The sequence below is a fragment of the Symphalangus syndactylus genome, chromosome 12 (genome assembly GCF_028878055.3).
Source record: "Symphalangus syndactylus isolate Jambi chromosome 12, NHGRI_mSymSyn1-v2.1_pri, whole genome shotgun sequence".
Classification (NCBI taxonomy): domain Eukaryota; kingdom Metazoa; phylum Chordata; class Mammalia; order Primates; family Hylobatidae; genus Symphalangus; species Symphalangus syndactylus.
In genome coordinates, this window is record NC_072441.2 from 22725548 (window position 1) to 22748971 (window position 23424).

The following is a 23424-nucleotide window of genomic DNA, read 5'->3' on the forward strand; positions in this document are numbered from 1 at the left end:
TCTCTAATCATTGATACTCACAGAAGAAAATACTGCATTCAGCTCCTCAGCCAGACTGTAGGTTGGTGGAGTAATACTGCCATAGAATCCTTGGAAGACAGACTCCCTTTGATGTCTGTTGGTCTTTTCTGCTTTTGAATATAGGACAGGGACTGTCTAGATTATCTGCCATGAGGCAGTTATCAGTTACTGATTACCCCTTGATGATATTATGTCAAAGATTTTATTATCTTTTCGTCTTGGCTGTGGCAAATATAAGGCACCAAAAATGGAAGAAAAAATAGGCTTCAAACAGCTTGTTATTTTAAAAATAACTACTTATTAACAGGTTAATTTATACTAATTCAATTGAATTATTTTTCTTAAAACAGATTTTCTTTTTTTTTTTTTATTTTTATTTTTTTTTTTTTTTTGAGTCGGAGTCTTGCTCTGTCACCCAGGCTGGAGTGCAGTGGCGCAATCTCGGCTCACTGCAAACTCCGCCTTCCGGGTTCACGCCATTCTCCTGCCTCAGCCTCTCGGAGTAGCTGGGACTACAGGCGCCCGCCACCAGGCCCGGCTAATTTTTTGTATTTTTAGTAGAGACGGGGTTTCACTGTGGTCTCGATCTCCTGACCTCGTGATCCACCCGCCTCGGCCTCCCAAAGTGCTGGGATTACAAGCGTGAGCCACCGCGCCCGGCCAGATTTTCTTTTTTATAGATGGGACATGATTCTCTAGATCCCTCCGAGGAGTAGGTGTTTCCTAGAAAGTCCAAATTTACAAGTTAATCTCTCCTGCATAACTTAAATATCTCTTATTCTAATTTAAGTTTTTAAAGCTTATATCAATCTTGCACTTGAAAAGTAGCTCCTAAGTCTCCTTGCTCTAATCTTAGTGATAATTGTAATTGAGAATGCCAATGATGGTGAAATGGTATTAGCCAAATATTATCGTAGATTTGCCTCTTTCCTTTCTTCACACATTGGTGATCTCTAAAGGGGATTGTACAGCAGGAGGAGATATGGTCACCTTGAATTGTGAGACTTGCTTCATGAAAAATGAATGGGAAGAAGCCAGGGAATCATTGATTGGCAAGGGTAGGAAGTGGAATTGTAGGAACTTTTTTTTAAATTTGAAGACATTAAGTCTAAAACTTAGTAATTTTTCAGTAATTAATTTTCTACATTTTTTACAAAATAGAAAAATAGTTTTCTTTGTAGAATTCTGTTCATATATCATGTCTAGAGACAGGAACCAATGGATTGATATTTATCTACAGTGACATATTCCATGCAGCTCCCTGGCATTCTCTTTCTTTTTTGAGATTTTTAGTTCTATCTAGTAATTACTGATGGAAAAATAATGATTACATAAAAAATCTACAGGAATAGAAAAGAAGAAAAAGACCAGTACCCAAATCTTAACAGCAGTTGAACTTAGGTGAGCTCTGTATGATTTTATTTTACAATTTCTACTTTTTTGTATTTTTAGTTACTCCTTGCAAAGTATGCTTTACTGAGTATTTGTAATTTAAAAAATGAGTTTGCATCTTATCTAAATAAAGATCAAATGGATACATCAGGTACCCTGGTCAGTCTGTTCCTTCCACCTATTTTTACCTAGTCAAACACCATGCTGATCATCTTAGGTATCATGATATGTAATGCTTTCAAGCATAAAACAGATACTAGAATTAAGATATAGAACATTATTTTTGTCAATATTTATTTTTAAACAATCTCTAGAACAAAAGAAATTTAAAAACAAAAGGCTTAAAATGCATTAATACCTGAATGTTAATAATTTAATATTTTTCCCAGGTGATTGCACAATGCTTAAATATAATTAAACAAAAAAGATGCAATAAAGTATAATCCTGCAACATCATCCCATAATCTGATTTTAAGTAAATATTACATTTTTAAGTATTTTATGCTCTGTTTTTTTTAATATAGTCACTATTATATGTACTTGCTTTTATGTTACATAAGCTTTCAATATATAACTTAATCTCTGAGATGTTATTTGGTTGAGAGGCCTCAGTTGATTAAACGTAGATTTTCTTATTATAAAATCAGAAATAATAGTACTTGCCTGTAATAAGCGGAAAGGTTAATATTCATAAGATTCATAATCTTTAAGCAGTTACATATACGCAAAAAATTACTGTAATTAATCTTAGATGATAGTCCCTAGTTTGAGAAAAAGTTTGGTTTGACATTTAGTAATTAAGCCTTATTGCATGATACTTCCTTGACTCAGCAAAGCCACATATAATATAAATCAAGTATAGAGGACTTTGGTTTTTAAATGTTAAAATATAATTGGAGCAGATAGGTACCTACAATATGCTCTTATAATGGGAATTAAAAGCCCTTTAGTAAGTCCACATTCATTTCCTATTTGATTGCTAAATATTTAAGAGTTTTTCAGTTATGGCCTGTCTCACAGAGGAAGTATGATTATCTAAATATGTACTTTTTTTTAAAATAAAGGAATTGCTTGCTCAACTCAGTGCTTTCTGTAAAACATTGCAAAATTGTGCACATCTGCAAGTTAAAACCATGACATATAGCAGGATAAAACTGAACAGAATTTGATTGCAGACCTGAAGCTGATTTTCTCGGTTTTGCTACCAAAAACATATCTTGCTAGAGTATGCTCAAGATTTTTTGAACAGTCCATGAAAGGTGACAGGGATGTTAATCTCCACTTCAGCCCGGGCAACTTCACTTAAGTCCTTGGCATTCAGAATCAGGAGATAAGCAGGCTTTTGTCCTGCTCCTGGGCTCACCACCACACTCAGAACTACACCTGTTTATCAGAAGTACATAAGGCAATATTGAGTTTTTAAAAGCCCCAAAGCTACAGATTAAATGTCATTGAAATAATATAGGAGGTATTACATTGACTAATGTAGAAAACCATATGACCTGACTTCTTTTTCTGACTCTTGTACCACCTGGCATGAGACCACCTAAAGAGGTCTTTTAAACTCTTTATGTACCCTACCTACACTGTAAGCTCCAAGAAGGGGGAGTCTTGTCTGTCTTGCTCACTGCTATATGTCAATATTCTATGACAATGACTACAGCATAGTAGGTACTCATTAAATACTTACCGCATAAATGGATCTGTTCTTATCTGTAACATAAAAATATAGCACCTGCTGTACATACTGTAAAAACTGTGATGATCAAATGAAAAGTGTGTATTAAAAGACTTTGAAAGCAGTAAGATATATCATATGTATGGTTTCTAAGATCGATCTGGAAGCTGACTTCCTTCAAACAAAATGAGAACAAATCTTTTACAGCTTTGACTGGATATGTAAAATCATTTAGTGTGAAATGGCTCCACAATTCTCTATCTCATTTCTCTTAGTTTTCCATATTGATCCCATAGAGTGTAATCTATCTCCCTGTCCCAGCAGAGAAATAGTTAACTAACACTGCTGATTTGTAATTTGAGTTGCTGTATCTGAGTTGCTGGTATGGTTCTGGGTCTTTTTCGAGCCCTAGCTTACTGAAAGAACAAATGAAAACTATTCACAGACCTGCCTTCTCATTCTCTTGTATCTGCTATAATACTTAGCTTCCCTTCTTAGAATTGCTATTTTTTTAGAAATATGTCTTCGTCAGGAAAGGCAAAAACCTAGAATTCCTGTTGCCATTTTTTCTTCCTTCTTTCCCTCGTCTAGAGCAGACATTGATGCTCCATCCTGACACCAAATGGTGCTTTGACATTTTAATCTACTGGTAATCAACAAGACCTGATCAAAAGATGAAGTCCTTTTCAAATAGGTTTAATTCTTCAGTACTGCTCTATTTATAGTATTAAGGATCATTTTTGAGTATTCCAGAATAATCAACCTTACTCCTTTCCTAATGAACTAACATACAGAACTGCAGTAAGAAGAGTATTCAGACACAACAATTGCTTTCATTACCATCATCTTCTTCCAAGGCATCTGGGTGAGAAACAAAGATGGGTTCTGATGGGTATGAATCAGGCTCTTGCCAAACCCAAGTTTCTTTAGTTTTGACATTCAGCTTACAGAGCTGTTTGTGAGAAAGAAAAATCAATCAAGCAATCATTCAATATGCTTTACTTGACTAGCATATACTCAAAGTACTGTTCAAATATTAGTAAGAAGGATTAATTACCCTATCTGGAACAAAGTGATTCAAGCCAAGTCCATATGCATATGTGTAAGATTTCCCACAATACTTCTGGTAATTGATTTGAGGAAACTCAAATGCTGCAAAATAGAGCACATGCTTAGGAAAACTCTTAATCTCTTTGAAAGAAACATTTGTTCACTCCCGTGTGAAGTTTTCTCTAGATCATCTCACCTTGGCGAGGCCCTGAAAAGAGAACCTCAGGCTCCAGCCAGATAGTCTCGTCACTGCACAGAATTGCAGTGGCAGTTGTATTGGGGAGCGTAACTAAATTCTTGCCTGTGTCAGCCTAGGAGAGAAGATAACAGAAACCTCAGTGAGCAGGAAAGAATTCAAACAGCCAGAAATGCAGACTTCCTAAGTCTTGGCTCCTGAGTTCTTTTTTAGGTCAACACGCAGGGAGGAACTGCAGGAAGCTATAGATGAGGGACCCTGGGACGCGACTGGGCGAGCTAGCTGTGCCTGTGTCAGTCACTGGCTGTGTAACACTGGGAAAGTCACATAACCTCTTAGGCCATCAATTTTCTCTTCTGTAAAATGAGACCATCCTTCAAGAAAATTTAGGGCTCCAAAGAAAGGCCTCTGCAAAACAAAAAAACAAAAACCAAACAAAAATCTCAAAACCAATAATAATAATAATTAATGTTTTTCTGCAGAACAACAAAGACTTCAACTGCCTGAGGGATGAAAGAATGTATATCTCTTTCACACTTAGAATATGTTCTGATTTTGCTTGAAAAAAAAAATCCTTACAGTTATGTTGACAAAAAGAAAAAAAAACCACTGGACCATATGTTTCCTAAGATCTCTTGTCACACACACATGATTTTTCTGATTATTTTATGAGAACAATGGATACCATGAGATTTTTCTAACATATCTACTTATTAATAATTTCATCAAATACTTGATTACATATTTTGTTCTAGACTCAATTCTTGGCATTCAGGATATTTTGGAGTGAAGTCCCTGTCCTCATGAAAGCTACATTCTAGTTCAAGGAGATATACAATAAATATAATTAATAAATTTTATAATATACCACAAATGTGGGGGAAAAATAGAATAGAGGAAAGAGATCAGAATGTGAAGGGTAAGTGGTTAAAATTTGAAGAGATGGTTAGGGTAGGTCTCTTTGAACAGGTGGCAGAGGAGACAAAACTCTTAGAAGATGAGAGAATTAGCAATGCAGATATCTGGGGAAGAGTGTTCAAGCTGAGAGAACAAATTGTGCCAAGGCCTGCGGGAGGAGGATGCTGAGTGTGTTTGAGGAGCATCAAAGAGTCCAGTGTGGATCCTATCAACTGAGCAGGGGAGAGAATAAGAAAGGAAGGTGGAGAGGTCACGAGCCAGGCTGTACAAAGCCTCATAGGTCATTATGAGGACTTGGTCTTTCTCTGTGAGTGAGCGATGGGAAGCCATTGGAGGGTTTTGAGCACAGGAGTGAGATGCTATGATTTATTTTTAGGGTAGCCTTGTTAGTAGGGAGGATCCAAGAGTGCAATCAGGGAAACCAGTTTGTCTTGTAGTAGTCTAGTTGAAAGAAAACAATGGTTCACACCTAGGCCAGTAGCATTGCAGTCAGTGAGAAGTAGAAGAAGTGGAGGACAGAATCGAGATTTCCTGTTAAATAGGATACGGGACGAGGAAGAGGCATGAAAGTAAGAGAGGCATCAAGCATAACACCAAGGTGTTTGACCTGAACAATGTTGATGTCACAACAAAGATAGGAACAACAGGTGGAGTGAATTTTTGGTGGGGGAAGATGAGAAGTTCAGGTCTTGTCTTATTAGACTTGAGATGTCTATTGGGCATCCAAATGCAGATGTGGAGCTGGCGCTAGCAGGTAAGAACCTTGAGTTTAAGAGAAAGCTAAAAATGTAAATGAATAAGGCATGAATATTTAACAACGAGTGAGTGCATAAATGGAAGATAGGGGAACCAAGGCCCTCCAACAAGACGAGGAATGAGAAGGTAGCTGGTTGGGGCAAAAATGTCAAGAGAAGGATTTTGTAAGAGCCTGATAAAAATGATCCATTGAAAAGGGTAGGAGAGTGGTGATCTAGGAAAGATGGGGAGAATTGGGAGAGTGATTTCCCTGAGAATGTGAAGGAGGATGAAAGAGATCAGCTCTGGATAGGAAGATGGATAATTCAGTATATGAGTACAGATGCTGGTGGGTGGGTAGATGTGCTGGCAAGTCTATGGTTCCTTTCTGATTTCTTTCATTTGTTTCAGAGAAAAAGGAAACATAGCCATCAGCTGCATCTGAGTGTGGAGGCGGGAAGTGGGAGGTGGTAAAAGTTTAAAGAGAGGAGGGTGTGGAATATTTAACTAGCAAAGTGAGAGAGTAAGTGAAGCCGGGAAATGCAGCAGAAAGATTTGTGGTCATGCATCTAAAATGAGACCAATTAACATGATTGTGCATTGTCTGCACTTAGTTCAGCCTCAGAGGTATAAGCATGGAGGGGGTGGAGAGCTGAATTTAACTAGGGTTGTGATTTTGACAAATGACTTTGATAAAGTAAGAAAGAGGCAAGGGAAAGGAAGGTCTACATGAGGAAGTGATTGTAATTATTGACTGTAAAGCTTAAATTGAGTGAGGAGAGAAGGTAAATCCTCAATGGAGTGACAGAGAGTGAGAAAGTACTGCGTTCAATGGATTGGAAGTTCCTGGTGGAAACTGCAGTAGGGCAAGTGATGTTGAAAGTTAAAAGGTCAGAGTGTGTCATGCATAAAACTGAGATTATGGAAGGAGTATAGTCTTAAGTACTGGCAAAGTCGAGGGCATGAGAGATATATATATATATACACACACACACACACACACATACATCACTTGGCTATATGATTAGATAAAATGAGGTGAAAACTTGGGGAATTTTAAGAGTGAATAGAGGGAACAATGATCTGAAAGCAGCAAAGAGGAAGGACATCTACCACAACTCCAGGCCAAGTGGTAAAAGGGCTGTCCCCTGTACAGAGGAGAAACTGATTCCCCTGGAAATTACTGTTGGGGAGACCAGTGTCCTTAGGGGAGAAAGCCAGATTTTGGTTAAAAAAAGAAGGTGAAGGGAACATTCTAAGAAGAGAAGGCAGGAGATTTTTTCTGGTGGTGGACGAAGAATTAAAAGTAAATAGTGGAAGATTTTCAGAATAGGGAAAGGATGGGAGGTGGGAGCCAATAGAGGAGAAGATTCTGCAAGATTTTGTGAAATAAGGGACTCGAGGTACTTAGTAATGATGCTGGGAAGAAGCGAGGGGTGTGCACATGTATGCATATTTATGTACATGCATACAATAAGTACAAATGTCTATGTCTAGGTTTAATATTTATGTGGTTTCAAGTTGAATTTTTTACTTTGTTCTATTTTGCTTATTTTTCTTGTTAAATTAGATTTCCTGTTTGTTTGTTTCTTGAGATGGAGTCTTGTTCTGTTCTGTTTTGTTTGTTTGTTGAGATGGGGTCTTGTTCTGTTCCCCAGGCTGGACTGCAATGGCATGTAGCTCACTGTAACTTTGAACTCCTGGACTCAAGCAATCCTCCTGCCTCAGCCTTCCAAGTAGCTGGGACCTAAGGCCTTTCTATTTTTCTCTTCATTGCCAAACTTTTAAGAGTGTACACGCAGTACATGCTTTCCAGATACTCAACTGCTTACCTTAAGAGCCCTGAAGCCTGACTTCTGCCTCTCTCACTCTATTCCCTTAGAGATCACCAAGCCTAGTGCTTCGTTCTTAGTCTTCACCCTTTTCAACTTGTCTATAGCAATGGGCACCGTATAACCCTCACCTGCCCTCATCTTTGTGACATTACTCTCTCTTAGTGGGAACTGGGGCTTTCTGGTGGCTCTTGTTTCTTTTTCTGGCTTCTCTTGTTTCTACCATTTTCTACATGTGTTTATTTTCTGGAGCTACTGTGCTTGGCTATCTTCTCAGTATTCTCTGGCTCTCAAATTCTTTATTTTTTAAATAAGCAAATTTAAATGTTTCTTTTGGAAAACCTATTCTAAAATATGATTCCCCCCCTGCCTGCAGTCTCATCTCTCTATTCTTACATATTTCATTATCATTTCAATACCATTAATTATGGGCTTTTCTTTTCTGTAAAAACCTTCACTGTCTCCTCATTACCAGTTCAATAAAGTGCAAATTTCTTAGCCTGGCCTTAAAGCCTTCTAAGAGTACAATGTACTTTTATAACTTTTTATCCCATTTACTCTACTACTTTTGCCTGTGTTTCAACCAATTATAATAGCCAATTCTCCCTGCGTATCTCCCTCTCCACCTATCTGTCTTTCCTCAAACTGTTCTTTCTGTCTTCAGTTGTTCTGCCTCAATCCCATCTCCACTTGCCATATTACTGCCCATTGCAAATAACTATGTTCCATGAATCTCCCCTACATTATCATCTGACTAGCTATTAACAAATCAATTTATCCCTCCAGAGAGTACTACTCCTGTGCTGACATGCATGGCTATTCCTGATTCACCTTCTTTCTCTCTGATACACTAGGTAACGGGCTCCAGGAGAACTAGAAGTGTATTTTATGTATCCACTGAAACAAATAGTATGATGCCTGCTGTAGTGGCTACTCAATAACTATTAGAAGAAAGAGGAGACGGATCTGATGATGTTAGACATTTTTTATGATTATTACAGTTCCCTATTCTATAATTGGGTAATATTTCTTCAGGCAATGGTAACCATACAGTTAGAAAAATCCTTCTTTTTTCTTTATTTTGCAATGTGAATATTTAAGTTAAGTGATCCTCTTTTATTTCCTTAAAGATGATTGTGATTTTTACCATTGTTAGCAAAATAAGAGTTTACTGAAATTAACTGACTCATCCATTTGGCGAGTACTTTGGGAACGCTCAACTACATGTCAGTGATATGCTTCCTAAGGGGAAAGCAAAAATCCTTAAGGTACCCAGATTGATCTCTCTCCATGATCTTTCTTCGGAGCTCCAGATCCATGTATAGCAGCTGCCTATGGAATGCTTTGCTAAGATGGCTAGTGGGTACTTTCAAATTACATCTATAAAGTAAAATTTACTCTTTTTTCTACAAGCTAACTCCTCTTATTCTATTTATTTATTTATTTATGATGGAGTTTCACTCTTGTTGCCCAGGCTGGAGTGCAATGGCATGATCTCGGCTCAGTGCAACCTCCGCCTCCTGGGTTCAAGCGATTTTCTTGCCTCAGCCTCCTGAGTAGCTGGGATTACAGGCATGCCCCACCATGCCCAGCTAATTTTGTATTTTTAGTAAAGATGAGGTTTCTCCATGTTGGTAAGGCTGGTCTTGAACTCCTAACCTCAGGTGATCCACCCGCCTCAGCCTCCCAAACTGCTGGGATTACAGGCGTGAGCCACTGTGCCTGGCCCAGCTCCTCTTACTTCTGTGTTTTCAGTTCAGTGAATTATACCATCATTCACTCAGCTGCTCAGAGTGGAAATCTTGAAGGCATCCTGAACTCCTTTCTCTCCCTTACCCCTCACATGTAATTAGATACCAACTGCTGTTGATTTTGCTGCCTAAATATTTCTCAGCTTTGCATCTTCATCTCTCAGTCATCATTTTCTTAACTCAGATATTTATTTCCTTTTATTTGCCTCATTGCATTAATCCTGTAATAGGGCTTCTAGCCTCTACGCTAGACTCTCCACTTTCCAGTCTGTCTTCCATGATGCTGCCAGAGTAAACTTTCTGAATCACAGATCTAATCATGTCCTAAAATACACTTAAAATACACACTTAAAATACTTAAATGGCTCCCTATATTTATATAACACTCAAAGGCTTATATAGCCCATTACAATATTTCTCCAACCTATCTTTCCAGTCTCTCTGCCCAAAACCCATCTCCCCTACACCCCTAAATAAACCAACCGCAGCAACTACTTCATGTTTATAGATGAAATCTTGCATTTTTAACTCCTCCTTGCCTTTATAGAAGCCCTTTGGCCTGTCTGTAACACTCAACCTCAACCTCCTCCCTTTCTCATTCTTCACAGAGCTTACAAACTTGCTTAAGAGCAGTGGTGTTTGGTTCTAAATTGAGTTTGTTTTCTACTACACCACATCTAAGCCTTTGGTACAAAGTTTTACATTCCATGTAGCTGTTTTAATAACCCCTTTTGTGCAACCAGGGAGCAAATAGATATAAAAGAAAGCATATATTCACATACCTATATGTGAGAATTATATTTTATTGATTTTGACTGGTATTTCCATCACACTACAGATTCTAGATGTTATTCTGGTTATTCTAAAAAGACAGTCTCTAAATACAGGGAAGAAAAAGTAGAAATAAAGAGATGACTGTCTATTGTTAGTAATGATTTTTAACCTCTAGTGATATTTTTCAGAAGATTTATGGAAAACCAAAATAATGAACTGGTTTCCCTACAAGAGTACTTTTTGATGCTTCATCTCTCCAGAACTTCAAATTATTTAAAGTATTTATATTATCGATAAAGTATCAAAACAATCAGTGGCTCTGCACTATTCACCGAGGAAGTATATTTTAAAGACAATTTTGTAAATACAAGAACGGCAGATTTAGAGTTAAAAAACCTGGTTCTTATCCTGGCTCTGCTGCAGTTGCTTTTGCTAAATCACAGTACTCTTCTGAGCTTTAGTTTCATTTGTGAAATGAAGGAAGTTTACTTAGTTTATTTTTAAAGCTCCTTCTAGCTCTCAAATTTCAAGACTTCATGTATAAACATGAGGCAGGAGGACAATTCCTGAGAGAGATGAAACATTCTGGTTAAATCTGAAATCTACGGAGAAGCAGGTTACCTTGTCAATATTCAAAGGAAGTACATATCTCCTAACTTCAGGTTGGGGAGCCTTTCTGGCATTTTTTTTCACCTCTTCCCAATTCTCACGTAAATTGGCTAAATATAAGTAATTATAAACAAACTCAAATCTGCAAAAATAAAAAGTCAAACATGAGCACAGGCAATTACAAATAATTTTAGAGGGATGCTTCTTGCCTTTTTAAGCACAAGTGCCTGCCTGTTCTTTATTCCACAACCCAGAAGCTTGTGTATTAGAGCCGTTTCCTCCTGCTCACACAGGATGAAAATAAAGAAGCCTGCTTAATGGACTTGTTTAAGTCACAGCAGCCTTGAGATACTTTCTGTTCTGCCTTCCTGTCGCCATTCTGTTTGTGTCTTTAGGGGCTGTTGTCTTGTTAGTGATTTGACTAGTCTGAAAAACGCATGCCTTTTTCTCCCTTCCCAGAGAGGATGGGGCTCAAGTTTCCCCCGTGATTTTGTCAAGTCTAAGTTCACCTCTCAGGTCACGGAATCTTTTGTTTTCTGGTGGGGCTCGTGGACCCGATTAGTTTTCAATCATTAACCATAGTTTTGATGTTCCGATTACCTAAACTCCCTCCTGCTTTTCCAATTACATTTTTGACTCTCGCATAACTCTTGCTATTTTAGATGTGACTCAGACTGAGTGCAGCATCTCTGTAAAAACCCCCTAATTTCCAAGAACAATGGGAGATGTCGCATTTATCCAGTGTCCTTTCTTACCCTTTCCAGCAGCAGAGATCCACAATCAGAAACCCATTGTCTTCATAGGTGTTGATGTGATGGAAGAGGTTGAAAGGAGAAGTCCTGTATTTATTATTGAGGTACTTTTTCCTTTTTTTGTCAGCAATATGAAGCCAAACCTTGAAAAATGAGGAAGATGTTTTGATGCATTTAAAAAGGAAAAACGTGTACATTATTAAACACACCTTCTTCAGAATCACAAACTTGACAAATATATCTAAGACTTACCCCCATGGTTTCATTGGACTCAAAACAATCCATGTAGTTGGCTCCCCAAAGACTCCACGAAGAAAGGAACTTGAACAGGTTAATTTTGACTGGTGTCTCCACAAAAACGATATAGTTGGGAGTCAGACCAAAACTGTGCAGAAACACAAACGAGCTTGTGAATGAAAGGGCTGATTCTCAAGCCACAAATAAATTTGTATATATGTGGTATGCTCAGTTTTAAGAATCAACAGTGCCTACATGAAATTAATTATGTTTAAATTTAGTTTTCTGCAAAAAAAATATTGTGATCAGGATTGGTATCAAAGGTAGGCAATGCAAATCGTTAAACTTGAGTTTTCCTGAAGATTCATAGCAGGCCTTCAAGTTACCTATGAACGTAAGATGGCTTGAATCGGTCACTGCAGGGGAATTGTACAACGATCTCTGACTTGCTTATTGGATCTTCCTTGTCTGAAATAAAGTGGTTTTAAAAGGCTTTGGAACAGCCTCTTAATTTTTTTTAATACAAAGCATTTAGAACAGCTTATACAGGCAAAGAAACACATTTCAATTGTTTTAGAGGGATTATTTTCATTTTCTCCATCATTTGCACTTCTTAGTGAAATTTCATGTGAAGCTGCAAAATCACCCAGGAAAATCCAAATAGCAGCAGATTTGGAAATATGCACTCATACAGGGTTGTGGCAAGCGGAGTATAGTGGAGTCACATCCTGCAATAGCTGGAGGTGGGTTTTAAGTCAGGGGAGTAGAGAAAAAACCTCAGAATGGTCAAAATGCCTTTTGCAACATCTTAAGATGCCCAAAGAATATAGTTTAGATGGGTTTGTGTCAATAGCCCTGTAATTCTTATGCACGTTAAAATTTACTCACTAGTAAGTGAATGGTCCTCAAACTTGAGTGTGCCTCAGAATCACATAAAGAGCTTCTTAAAATACTGATTGCAGGCTCCACTCCCAAAATTTCTCATTCAGTCTGCCCGGGACAGGGCTCAAGATCTGCATTTCTAACAGTTTCCTAGGTGATGGTTTGGTCCAAGGACTACACTTTGAGAACTGTACTAAATATTACTAAACAAAAATCTGTATGCATTCAAATAATTCCATCATCAAGGTGGTGAACAATGAACCTGGCAATACATGGAGAATGAATGGAGAATTCTAAGGTACACTCCTTTTTGCTGTAGTTCTTTTTCTATAGTATTTCTATGAGTTAACAGATTTGTTTGTAGTTTTGGGAATTAAGCACAACATATTTAGGGCACTCTCATATATGTATGTATGCTATTATGCACACATACATGCTTATTTTATTTAATTTTGCCTAGCACATGAATAAGTGCTCAATAAATGTTTAAGTTTGAATCCAAATTGTATATGATCAAATCCATATATATATATATATATATATATATATATATATATATATATGTGTGTACTACATTTTTAATATTCTAGAAGAGAACTTGGACACTTGCTTTCTATATTTTCAAGTTGTCATCCTTTGATATGATGCCCTTGGGCATTAGGCCCCTTATAGGGTAGGGGTGAAGGCAATACTTCTGAAGTCTGACAGTAATTGAACTATGCACAAAATGCTATTCTGATATTCTGATCTTTCTCACAATACAATAACTTTCTCACAATATAGGTACTTGTTTTCAGAAGAGGACAGATTGGTAAACTCACCTGCCTGCAGTGGTGGGATCTTTACAATGTTGTAGGCAATTGAAAAATTTTTTCCAAAGCAATTACCAATATTGTAAACGGTTCCATCATTTTCAATGTGGGGGTGAGCAGTGGCCCCATTGACAGAGACATAGTTGCAAAGATCAACCTACGGAAGTAAAGTGAATGTCCTCCAGTTGAGAGAAGGAAGATAATTATACCTTTGTCCCTAGGTCTGAGGTCACCACTGCCCCTTGAACTCTCATCCTAAGTGCACTTTCTCTTTCTTCCCATCTCTCTGGATTCTACCCTCTTTCACCTTGAGTTCCCACCTTCATGCAGAGCATACTGCCCAATCTGGAGTTACCTGTGACATCTCTTTATTTGATATATACCATAAAGGGCTCTGGTTAGTTACTTTTCTTTTAGCATACGCAGATTGACCTCAAACCATAAGTTTGAGTCCTCAGACTTCTTTATACTCTTATTATTGTATTAGATTTAATTATACAAAATTGCTAATATTCAATAATTGTTGATTTCCAAAAATGGCAATTTTGCATGGTACTATGTAAATACCAACTATGTGTCTTGCACATAGTACTGTATGAGTTTGGAACTGAAAAGGACTTCAAGCTTCATCTAGTATAGAAAGTCTTAATTTAAATAGACTAGGAGAACCATGGGTCTCTTTCAGTTAAATATAAACATTTCTGGCAAAAGCATACAGCATTTAATTCAATTTTATGTCTCATAAGAAGTTTAGAACTACAAATGTAACACAAATCTCTCAGTTTGCAGAAGGATAAATTGGGGTCCCAGAGAGATCAAGTGTCTTAAGGATAAAGAGCTAGATAAATCAGCACTAGATTTCCACCTGGCACCTACTTGGTAAAGATTTATTGCATGAATAATTACTGGAATATATATTTATCTAACCAAAATTCTTTCCAATTAATTAGGGGGATTTTTTTTAAAGCATAGGACATTTTAGCACCCTTATTTAAATATTAGGCAAGATATTCATTTATTCAATCAATCATTTATCAAATACTCTGAGCTTTCACTATGTGCCAGGCACTGTACCAGGGCCCAGGAAAGAGAAGATCTTTGCTTTCAAGAACTTCATTCTAGACCCATGCTGTTCTATTAATATAGTGACCACTAATTTTTAGATAGAGCTTCAAATTCAGCTCCTCAGTCACACTGGCCACATTTCAAGTGCTTAATAACACCAGGATAGCACAGTTATAGAGCATTTCCATTATTACAGAAAGTTCTGTTGGACAGCAATGCATTAGACCAATAAGCTGGCATAAAGCACTGTGAGTGGGCAATGGCATCGTGGAGAAGTGCCATCTAGTCCAGACTGAGGGATTAGGCAGTTTTCCTGAGAAACATGACTCCAACTAATGTTTGAAAGGTGAGTAGAGTTAGCCAAGTGGAGCTGGATGACCGTGTGTTCCAGGGAGTGGGAATCCTAATGTAAATGCATAGACTTGTGAAATAATATGTGCTGTTTGGCAATTACTAGTCAGCTAACCTGATTGCCATGAAGGGCACGCATGGAGGAAGGGAAATAAGAGTGGGCCAGCCACAAAGAACTTCACTTGGACTTTATTTGGGAAGTTATGGATTCCCTAGGTGGCATAATACTTTTATATTTATATTTTAAAAAATTGCTACTGCTGCCTTAAATAAATTATATTTAAGGGAATCAGCCTGGATGCAAAGGCACTGGTTAATAATAGTAAGCAATCAAAAATTTCACATTTTAAAAATTACATTTTACAGTACTAGTAACAGTGGAACCTGACTCCTAATAAAGTCTATTCTGGAGCCATACCATAGCTTCTATATTTCTTTTCTTTTCTTTTTTTTTTAGACGATCTTGCTCTTGTCACCCAGGCTGGAGTACAGTGTTGCAATCTCAGCTCACTGCAACCTCTGCCTCCTGGGTTCAAGCGATTCTCCTGCCTCAGCCTCCCAAGCAGCTGGAATTACAGGCGCCTGCCACCATGCCTGGCTAATTTTTGTATTTTTAGTAGAGACGGGGTTTCACCATGTTGGCCAAAGCTGGTCTTGAACTCCTGACCTCAGGTGATCTGCCCGCCTCGGTCTTCCAAAGTGCTGGGATTACAGGCGTGAGCCACCGCGCCTGGCCATAGCTTCTATATTTCTAGTTAAAATATCATGTAATTGTAATACAGATTCCCTATCAAAGTCAAGTGAATGATTTAGAAACTCAGCTTTTGTTCTTCTCTAAAGGAGCTACACACACACTTGTACGTGGTTACACACACACAGTATAAACAAGAAAGAGCTATGGGGAGTATATGTTAAGACGTAGTAAATAGTCTGTTGAGAATTATAGATCAGCTTGTGCTATTGAGATTCAATGTTGAGACTATTTTTTTCTTCTTATTTTTACCAGTACTGCATTTGTGGTTCTGGCCTTCATTTTCACCTCTTGGTCTACCAGCTCTACTGTAACTCTTTTGCCTTCCCATACAGCTCATACATGGCTCCCCAAATAAACCTCCTAAAGTATAGCCCTACTCATACTACTTCTTTGAGCAAAAACTTTCAGTAGCTTCCCATTAGCTAAAAAACATATTCCAAATGTTTAGCCAATTATTCAAGCTTTTAGTTTCATCCTACCCTGTGTCTCACTATTCCCCTTGGCATTAACTACTCTAGGCAACTAGTTCTCAACTGGGAGTGTTATTGCCCCCAGGGGAAGATATGGAAATGTCAGGAGCATTTTGGGTTTGCACAGTGATTGAAAACATGACTGGTGTTTAGTGATGAGGCCAGGGATGCCAAACCTCTCCCATGTGTGGGACGTCCCCATGATGATGAGTCACCCCCTGCCTAATGTCATACTAGTACCTCCACTGAGAAATGCTGCAAGTCTAGTCAGAGGAGATTATTTTCCAGTTTTCATGAACACCTTCTACCTCCATGCCTTTCATCACCTTACCCCTTCCGTCTAGCATATCCTTTCTCTAAATTCACTGAAGTCATACCTCTCTTTCAACTTCCAGCCCAAAGCCTTTCCCTTTAAACCTTCTTTCACCTGTCCCACTTTGCATTGCCAACTACTTCCAGAAGAAATTCCTTTCATATTTATGCTTTCTTAAAAGATTTTCCTTCTTGAAAGACTCATCATATTCTTTGTCCTATTACAGTTACATATTTGATTTCCCCACCTAGACATTAAGCCCCCTGGAGACAAGAACAATGCCTTGTAAATAGGTGTATCTTAGTAAATATTGGTTCAGAATGTGTATCTAAGGACTGCTGCATTGAGATTCCCTAAGTTCTCAGTAAAATTTGTCACTTCCAAATATTGCTGAAATTTTGTTCTATGCTATTTCATTCGAGATATAGCTTTATTTCTAATAAGAAGTACCTGTAAGAAGGGGCAAATTAGTGCAACATACTTGCCTAGAACCATAAATAGCATGATTTTCAGTATCAGTAGCTATAATTTTTTGAGCACCTAGTATTTACCAGGTTCATGCTGGCTTATAAAAGCTATGAAAGGCAGGGACCATGTTATCCTACTCATCGATCTATCCCTTGCATCTAGCATAAATTCTGAATATGGAAAGCACTCGATAAATATTTGTGTCATGAATGAATGAATGAATATGTTAGGCATTTTCTATGGGTTTTCTCCAATCCATGTAAGTGTTTAAAATTTTATAGATGAAGAAACAATGTTTGTCCTATGTCAAATAGCTAGTCATTGTTGACAATGCTAGGATTTGAAACTTAATCTGGCTCTTTTCACCAAATTGCACCAATTGCAGGAAAGCATCATAGACAGAGGCGATCAGTGCAGTCCATATGGAGCTTAGAATGGTCATTCTGTGTGTCCTCATCAAGTCAGAATCATACATTCGCAGCATGAATAATTTATGTTGAATTAATTTTATGTTCCAAATTCTAAATTCCTGAACATCACCTAGCACTGTGTCCCACCTGCTTAATTGTCTCCAAGGTCTCTGGATTAATCTTTGTAATAAAGTTGGTCTCTGTGCAGGCGTAGTAATCTTCCCCCACCGGGTAGACATTAACAAGGGCATTGTCGGTAACCTCCACTCCTCGAAAGTAAGAAAAAAACCTGTAGAAACAAATGAACTTTTCAGTCCAGTAATTTTCAAGCCATGAGAGAAAAAGGGCTAATGTAAAATGTCTTGAGTAACATTCAGTTTGGGTTCAGTAACCTGGAAAATATATTCTTGCAGGGGTCTGGGAAAGCACAGGTGCCAAATTCTGTGATGACAATCCTCTTCTCAGTCATTGCCCGTACGTAAGCATCAGTGCGGATGAACCTGAAGGACATTGAAACATAAGGAAAGGTACAGACAGGAGCAACCCGTACAGCCCATGTGGAGCTTAGAATGGTCATTCTATGTGTCCTCATCAAGTCACAATCATAAATGCACAACATGAAGAATAAAGGGTTTTATTAGCTCACTTTCTTGGGGTGACCAAGCAGGGCAGACACAATGTCCCTTGAGTTTGCATTTTTATCTTTTAAACCTCACAGATGAGGAAATTGAGGTTCAGAGAAGTTAAGTGGCTGGCATATGTGGCCAAGCTGGGTTAGAATCCTAGTTGGCCAGAGCTGGACAACATGAACTTTCTGTATCACACCATGCAGCCCTGGGGGAAGTTCACATAGGACCCCCCACCCCCATCACCTATAACCTATCAACCTAAACTTACTGGGAAAATTCCAGACATGGTGTGCTGAATTATATTCTTCTCAGTCTCCCTGTGTTCCTTTTATGTTTTTCTTCAATGTTAACATTTATTTTGTTTTAAGAATTAAGTATACTTGAATTCCATCTCTTGCCTAGACAGGTCTGCTAAACCGTATCTTAGAGTAGATAGCATACTTTGCCCAGGATTTCTGGTATGGAGAGCCAGTTAAAATCTGATTTTGTACTTTTATTTTATTTGTTTGTTTATTTATTTATTTATTTATTTTTTTATTTAAGATGGAGTCTTGCTCTGTCGCCCAGGCTGGAGTGCAGTGGCACAATCTCGGCTCACTGCAACCTCCGCCTCCTGTGTTCAAGCTATTCTCTTGCCTCAGCCTCCCAGGTAGCTGGGACTACAGGCATGTACTACCATGCCTGGCTAATTTTTCTGTATTTTTGGTAGAGACGGGGTTTCACCATGCTAGCCAGGCTGGTCTCGAACCCCTGACCTCAAGTGATCTGGCCGCCTTGGCCTCCCAAAGTGCTGGGATTACAGACGTGAGCCACCGCGCCCGGTCGCAGTTTTATGAAGAAGAAAGAGTACCCTGCTGTGTCGAAGGTATAGGAAGCTTTATCTGAACTCCACACTAAGCTCTCATGGCTACATTTCTGCTTGACATCATCTGTTTCTCTTCTATTATCGTGCAAGTTGTCCTGCTTCAAGTCCCCTTTCACTGTTTCTTTACAGGCCTTTTCAAAATGCCTGAAATCTGTGGTGGTCAACAAAGCCACTAAGAGGCTTGAACATGAAAGTAGAAGACAAAGTATTTGTTAATACTTCATTAACGGGGGTTTCCTGGAATGATGATTTAGGGCTCAAGGCTTTGAGCAATAATCTCTGGTTTTCAGAAAACTACTCTTTCTGGTATCACTATGACATGCTTTTTCCTTCACTACTTTGTGGCAATCCCCCACCCCCTCCCAGTGGCCTTTCCAATTTTATAAAAAGAAAAAGCAATCAAGATGGCTAATGGTCTAATAATAATAACAACAAGCATCACAATAGCTATTATTATGAAGTGCTTTGTGTGTGCTAGACACTGCGCCCTCATTTAATGCTTGTAATGAATGTATAAGGTAGATTCTACTGTTTCTCCCATTTTACTAATTATAAAACCAAGAATTGGAGGTCAACATCTTGCCAAGGTTACCCTCCTAGGCAAGTCATGCCTGTTGAATACAGGGTTTAAAGCCACGCATGTTGGACCCCAAAGCCCTAGGCTTTAGCTTCTCCTTTATTCCACGATAATGTTCCCTCGTATCCATGCAGGCACACCGGCCCAGGTACATTGTGAGAAGAAAGTGGGTATATAGGTTGCCTCCTGGGTTCAGAGGTTAAAACTCACATGAGAGGAGGAGCCGAGCTAGGCCCTACTGTGGGGAGGAGGAGTGGCATGGAGTGCTGCTTTACCTTCTGTGGTATGTGACATGTCCTTCTTTAAAGTCAAACTTGTGCAGGAGGGCTTGCCCATCAAACAGGTGGTAAAATGGCTCAGATCCAACTTCAAAGAGTCCTGGCCCACATCGAAGGAGACTGCCGGTGAGCCAGAGCGGGATCCTGCCTGTGATGAAGGGGAGACAGAACATTGCTTCTTATCCCTGCCTTGGGCTGGGCTTGTCCTTGGTAAGGCAGAGTATATCAGCAGCCTGATTGGGCAGCTTCTTCCTCACAGAGCTGGCAGTGATTTTCATTTCCAGCCCTCGTGCTGGACAGCACTTACAAAATGTCTGCTGACTTGACTCACCTTCACTAGGAGATCACACCGTGGGAAACGTGGAGATGCCCCAGAGTGTGGATAAAGGGTTGGAAGGAGTGAGGGAGAAGCATCTTGAGAGGACTGGGACTTTCCACCTAATAGATTTCCCCAAACACCAATCCATTTGCCTTTTGCCATCTCATTTTTAAGAAGATTTTCAAATTTCTTGATATATTTTAGTGGAGTGAGGAGAAGAAGGATGGATTAAGAGTGAGAATAAATGTATTTTAAAAAGATGTGTCTATAGAAAAAAAACTATGTAAATGAAAAAACAGGAATCCCGGCTCTTTAAAATCTAGAGCTCTATACCTCTGTGAGTGTGAGCTACTGCTTGGGTGAAAGTCAATCTGCTGTAGCAGAAAGTCCACAGGGTTGGCTATCAGGGACCTGACTTCTGGTTGAGGATCAGCTCACATGTCATCTCTGGACCTCAGTGTCCTCATCTGCAAAATGTGGGGTACCCAAGGTAGTCCTTAAGTCCTCTAAGCTTTCACAGTTAGGTTTGTCCCTAAAAACCCAGGTAGGGCCAGGCACGGTGGCTCACGCCTGTAATCCCAGCACTTTGGGAGGCCGAGGCGGGCGGATCACCAGGTCAGGAGATCGAGACCACGGTGAAACCCCATCTCTACTAAAAATACAAAAAATTAGCCGGGCGTGGTGGCGGGCGCCTGTAGTCCCAGCTACTCGGAGAGGCTGAGGCAGGAGAATGGCGTGAACCTGGGAGGCAGAGCTTGCAGTGAGCTGAGATCGCGCCACTGCACTCCAGCCTGGGCGACAGAGCGAGACTCCGTGTCAAAAAAAAAAAAAAAAACCCAGGTAGGTTTATCCTTTGAGAAGGGCAGTGATTGACAGTGTTTCCTTGATTCCTACCAGTGAAGTTTTTCAAGCAAATGGATTATTTCCTATAACTAATAATGATACTGATAGTAATAATTACTGTCTATTGATCACTTTGTGTTGGATAGTGGGTGAATCATTCTATTTACATTACTCCACTTAATTTTCACAACATCCTCATGAGGTAAATTTTGGGTTTTTGTAGGTAAGGGAATTGAGGCTCAGAACGTTTAAGTAACTTAGAGGATTCACAGACAGTGAAATGATAGAGCTAGGTTAGCATCTACGTCTGCCTCCCAGCAGAACCAACATTCCTCTAATAAAATGGGCATGAAATCCACCACCCTTTAATCCTCCCAGGTGCTTGTCACTGGGCCTTCATTTATTCAGAGACCAATGGAACAGACATTTATAGGACATTAACTATGTGCCAGGCACTGAGCTAGGCACTGACAGTTTGAAGATGACAACGGTGTAATCCTGATCCTTAGGGAATTCCAACTAGGTAGCGTTCTACATTAGAGAAATAAAGTAAAGGCGAATGAAAGAAAATGGATTCTTGCTATAAAAGGCCCAAACCACCTCATCCCTCTCCCTGTGACCCACGGGGGAGTCTGCATTGAGAGACGCCAAAGAATAGGAAGCCAGAGAAGACAGACTTTGACATAAAAGAGGATGGCTTCAAGATGGGTGAGACCAACCTGTTACATGAGCTGTGAGTGGCGAGGACAGTTCCTCCACAGTTTCAAACAGTTTCTTGTAACCACCAGCAGGATGCTCAACCCTGGAATGGTGGAAGAATAAGGAAGAAGCCCATGTTGATGCTCAAAGTCTGCAGAGATAGAGGCAGAGCTGCAGGAGAAAAGGCACTCTAGGGCTGGTTCAAAGCCAGTTCACTCCTGCCAGTCTAGTGTCAGCTGTGTGGGGCTGGGGGTGGGAGGAGAAGCAGGGGTGAGGGCGGGAGGAGCACGTGAGGCTGGGGGTGGGGAAGACGACTCAGGTATGGAAGGGGGTCCCAGAACACTGCTCTGATGTCAAGAGAAATGACCTCTCTTTTAATGTCAATGGTCACAGTGAACTTAACCCTGTCTTCTGCAGTTTTTCCTTACTTCTGAAGACAAATCAATCAATCCTACTGCCATCAGTTCACTTCCTGAAATTTGTGTCTAAACAGGGTCCTTCCCACAGTATTCTCCCACCCTACAACATGCTCAGCTCACTGCATCATTGATTTTCTTGCCTCAAGGAGAGACTCATTTATGTCCTTCCTAGGGGTTGGGAGATGACAGCTTGTTGGGTCAGGTACCTCATCCTTCATTATTCACTCATATTATGCCATAATTTTTCCCCATCATCTCATTTCTCTACCAGTCCCCAAGACCTACAGTACTTTTTCATCATAGTCAGACCAGGAGATTCAGGTTCTATATTTTTGTTTACTTTCTACCTCCTCTGTTCAGTTTCATGTTATAACTTCCAAGAGTGGAATCTCTGACCAGACTCAATTATAATAATTACCTTTTACTAAACAATGACTATGTCCTACGTACCATAAAAAGAACTTTGCATGGTATTAGCTCTTTTAAATCTCACAGTAACATAATGGAGTAAAAGCTATTGTGACATCTTTCTATATACGGGAAAAGCTAGACTTAAAAAGTTAGGTAATTTGTCCAAAGTCACATGCTAGGTAATGACTGGGCAAGAAGTGGAGCCCGAGTCTGTCTGAAATCCCCATATTCAAGACTGCTTCCAAATCCCGGGCTAAGTCACACAACCCCCCCATAATTTGGACCTGAATTCTAGCTAGTTGCTTTAATACATAAGCAGGAAAAAATTTCCCCACCAAAATTTAAGGGTCTTTCCTAAACAGGTCATTAATCAATGCCTTCTCTTCAGGAGCCCTTGAAATAGCACATTTATCATGAATCCATGAAGGTGTTTAAAAAAAGTCTCCCAGAGATACTTACTGGATAGACATTTTCTTCCAGTTCAGGATCCAGAGTTCTGGTACCAACTGCAGAATGAAGAAGCAAGTTCTCAGCCAGGGGCCTTTTTATGCCTTCTAAATCCCCTGAAAGGAGTTATGGCTTTGGGAGCCCTTCCCCACCCCTTCAGCTGAGGGAGGGGGAACAGAAGTTGCTTTCAGCTCTCAGATCCTCCTGATGCTTGAGCTTTATTTGGGCTTGCTGTTCCCATAACAGTTGTTTGGCTGTTTTCCAGAGACCTCAATCCTTCCCAAGGAGAATGAGAACAGATTAGAAAGAAAGGAGCTAGGTGGGAGTGGCCAGCGTCAGGCCTGAGCTGATCCTAGTCACCCCACTGGACCTTGGCACCATTCTCTGGAGCCCACCTCCCCCTAACGCCTCTGTGCCTTCATTCTCACCCTCATTCATTAACTCACTTATTTATAAAAATTTCTATT

At 39.4% G+C, this 23424-nt stretch overlaps 1 protein-coding gene across 2 annotated transcripts; it reads right to left on the minus strand.

The window, feature by feature from the left end:
- Nucleotides 1-372: 372 nt before the first annotated feature.
- Nucleotides 373-23217, minus strand: RPE65 (retinoid isomerohydrolase RPE65). 2 transcript variants are annotated; one of them, XM_063625289.1, is made up of 14 exons: nucleotides 22970-23217; nucleotides 21701-21783; nucleotides 19817-19967; nucleotides 17863-17970; nucleotides 17618-17759; nucleotides 13649-13796; nucleotides 12332-12413; nucleotides 11961-12093; nucleotides 11712-11851; nucleotides 10969-11098; nucleotides 4338-4452; nucleotides 4149-4243; nucleotides 3932-4043; nucleotides 373-2796 (listed from the first exon to the last, which is right to left on the minus strand). In XM_063625289.1, the coding sequence occupies exons 1-14, from the start codon at nucleotides 22978-22980 to the stop codon at nucleotides 2645-2647; spliced, it is 1602 nt and encodes a 533-aa protein (XP_063481359.1). In that variant the 5' UTR covers nucleotides 22981-23217; the 3' UTR covers nucleotides 373-2644. The 2 variants fall into 2 exon arrangements, with proteins under 2 accessions (XP_063481359.1, XP_063481360.1); XM_063625290.1 differs by lacking the exon at nucleotides 17863-17970 and having other exon boundaries at nucleotides 22970-23036.
- Nucleotides 23218-23424: the final 207 nt, after the last annotated feature.

Excerpts from the sequence above, each read along its gene's own strand:
- RPE65 (XM_063625289.1), bottom strand. Across the intron at positions 19,968-21,700 it reads ACTCACAGCTCATGTAACAG|GCAGGATCCCGCTCTGGCTC; the intron begins GTTGGTCTCACC and ends CCTTCATCACAG. Across the intron at positions 12,094-12,331 it reads AAGCCATCTTACGTTCATAG|TTTTGGTCTGACTCCCAACT; the intron begins GTAACTTGAAGG and ends GTTTCTGCACAG.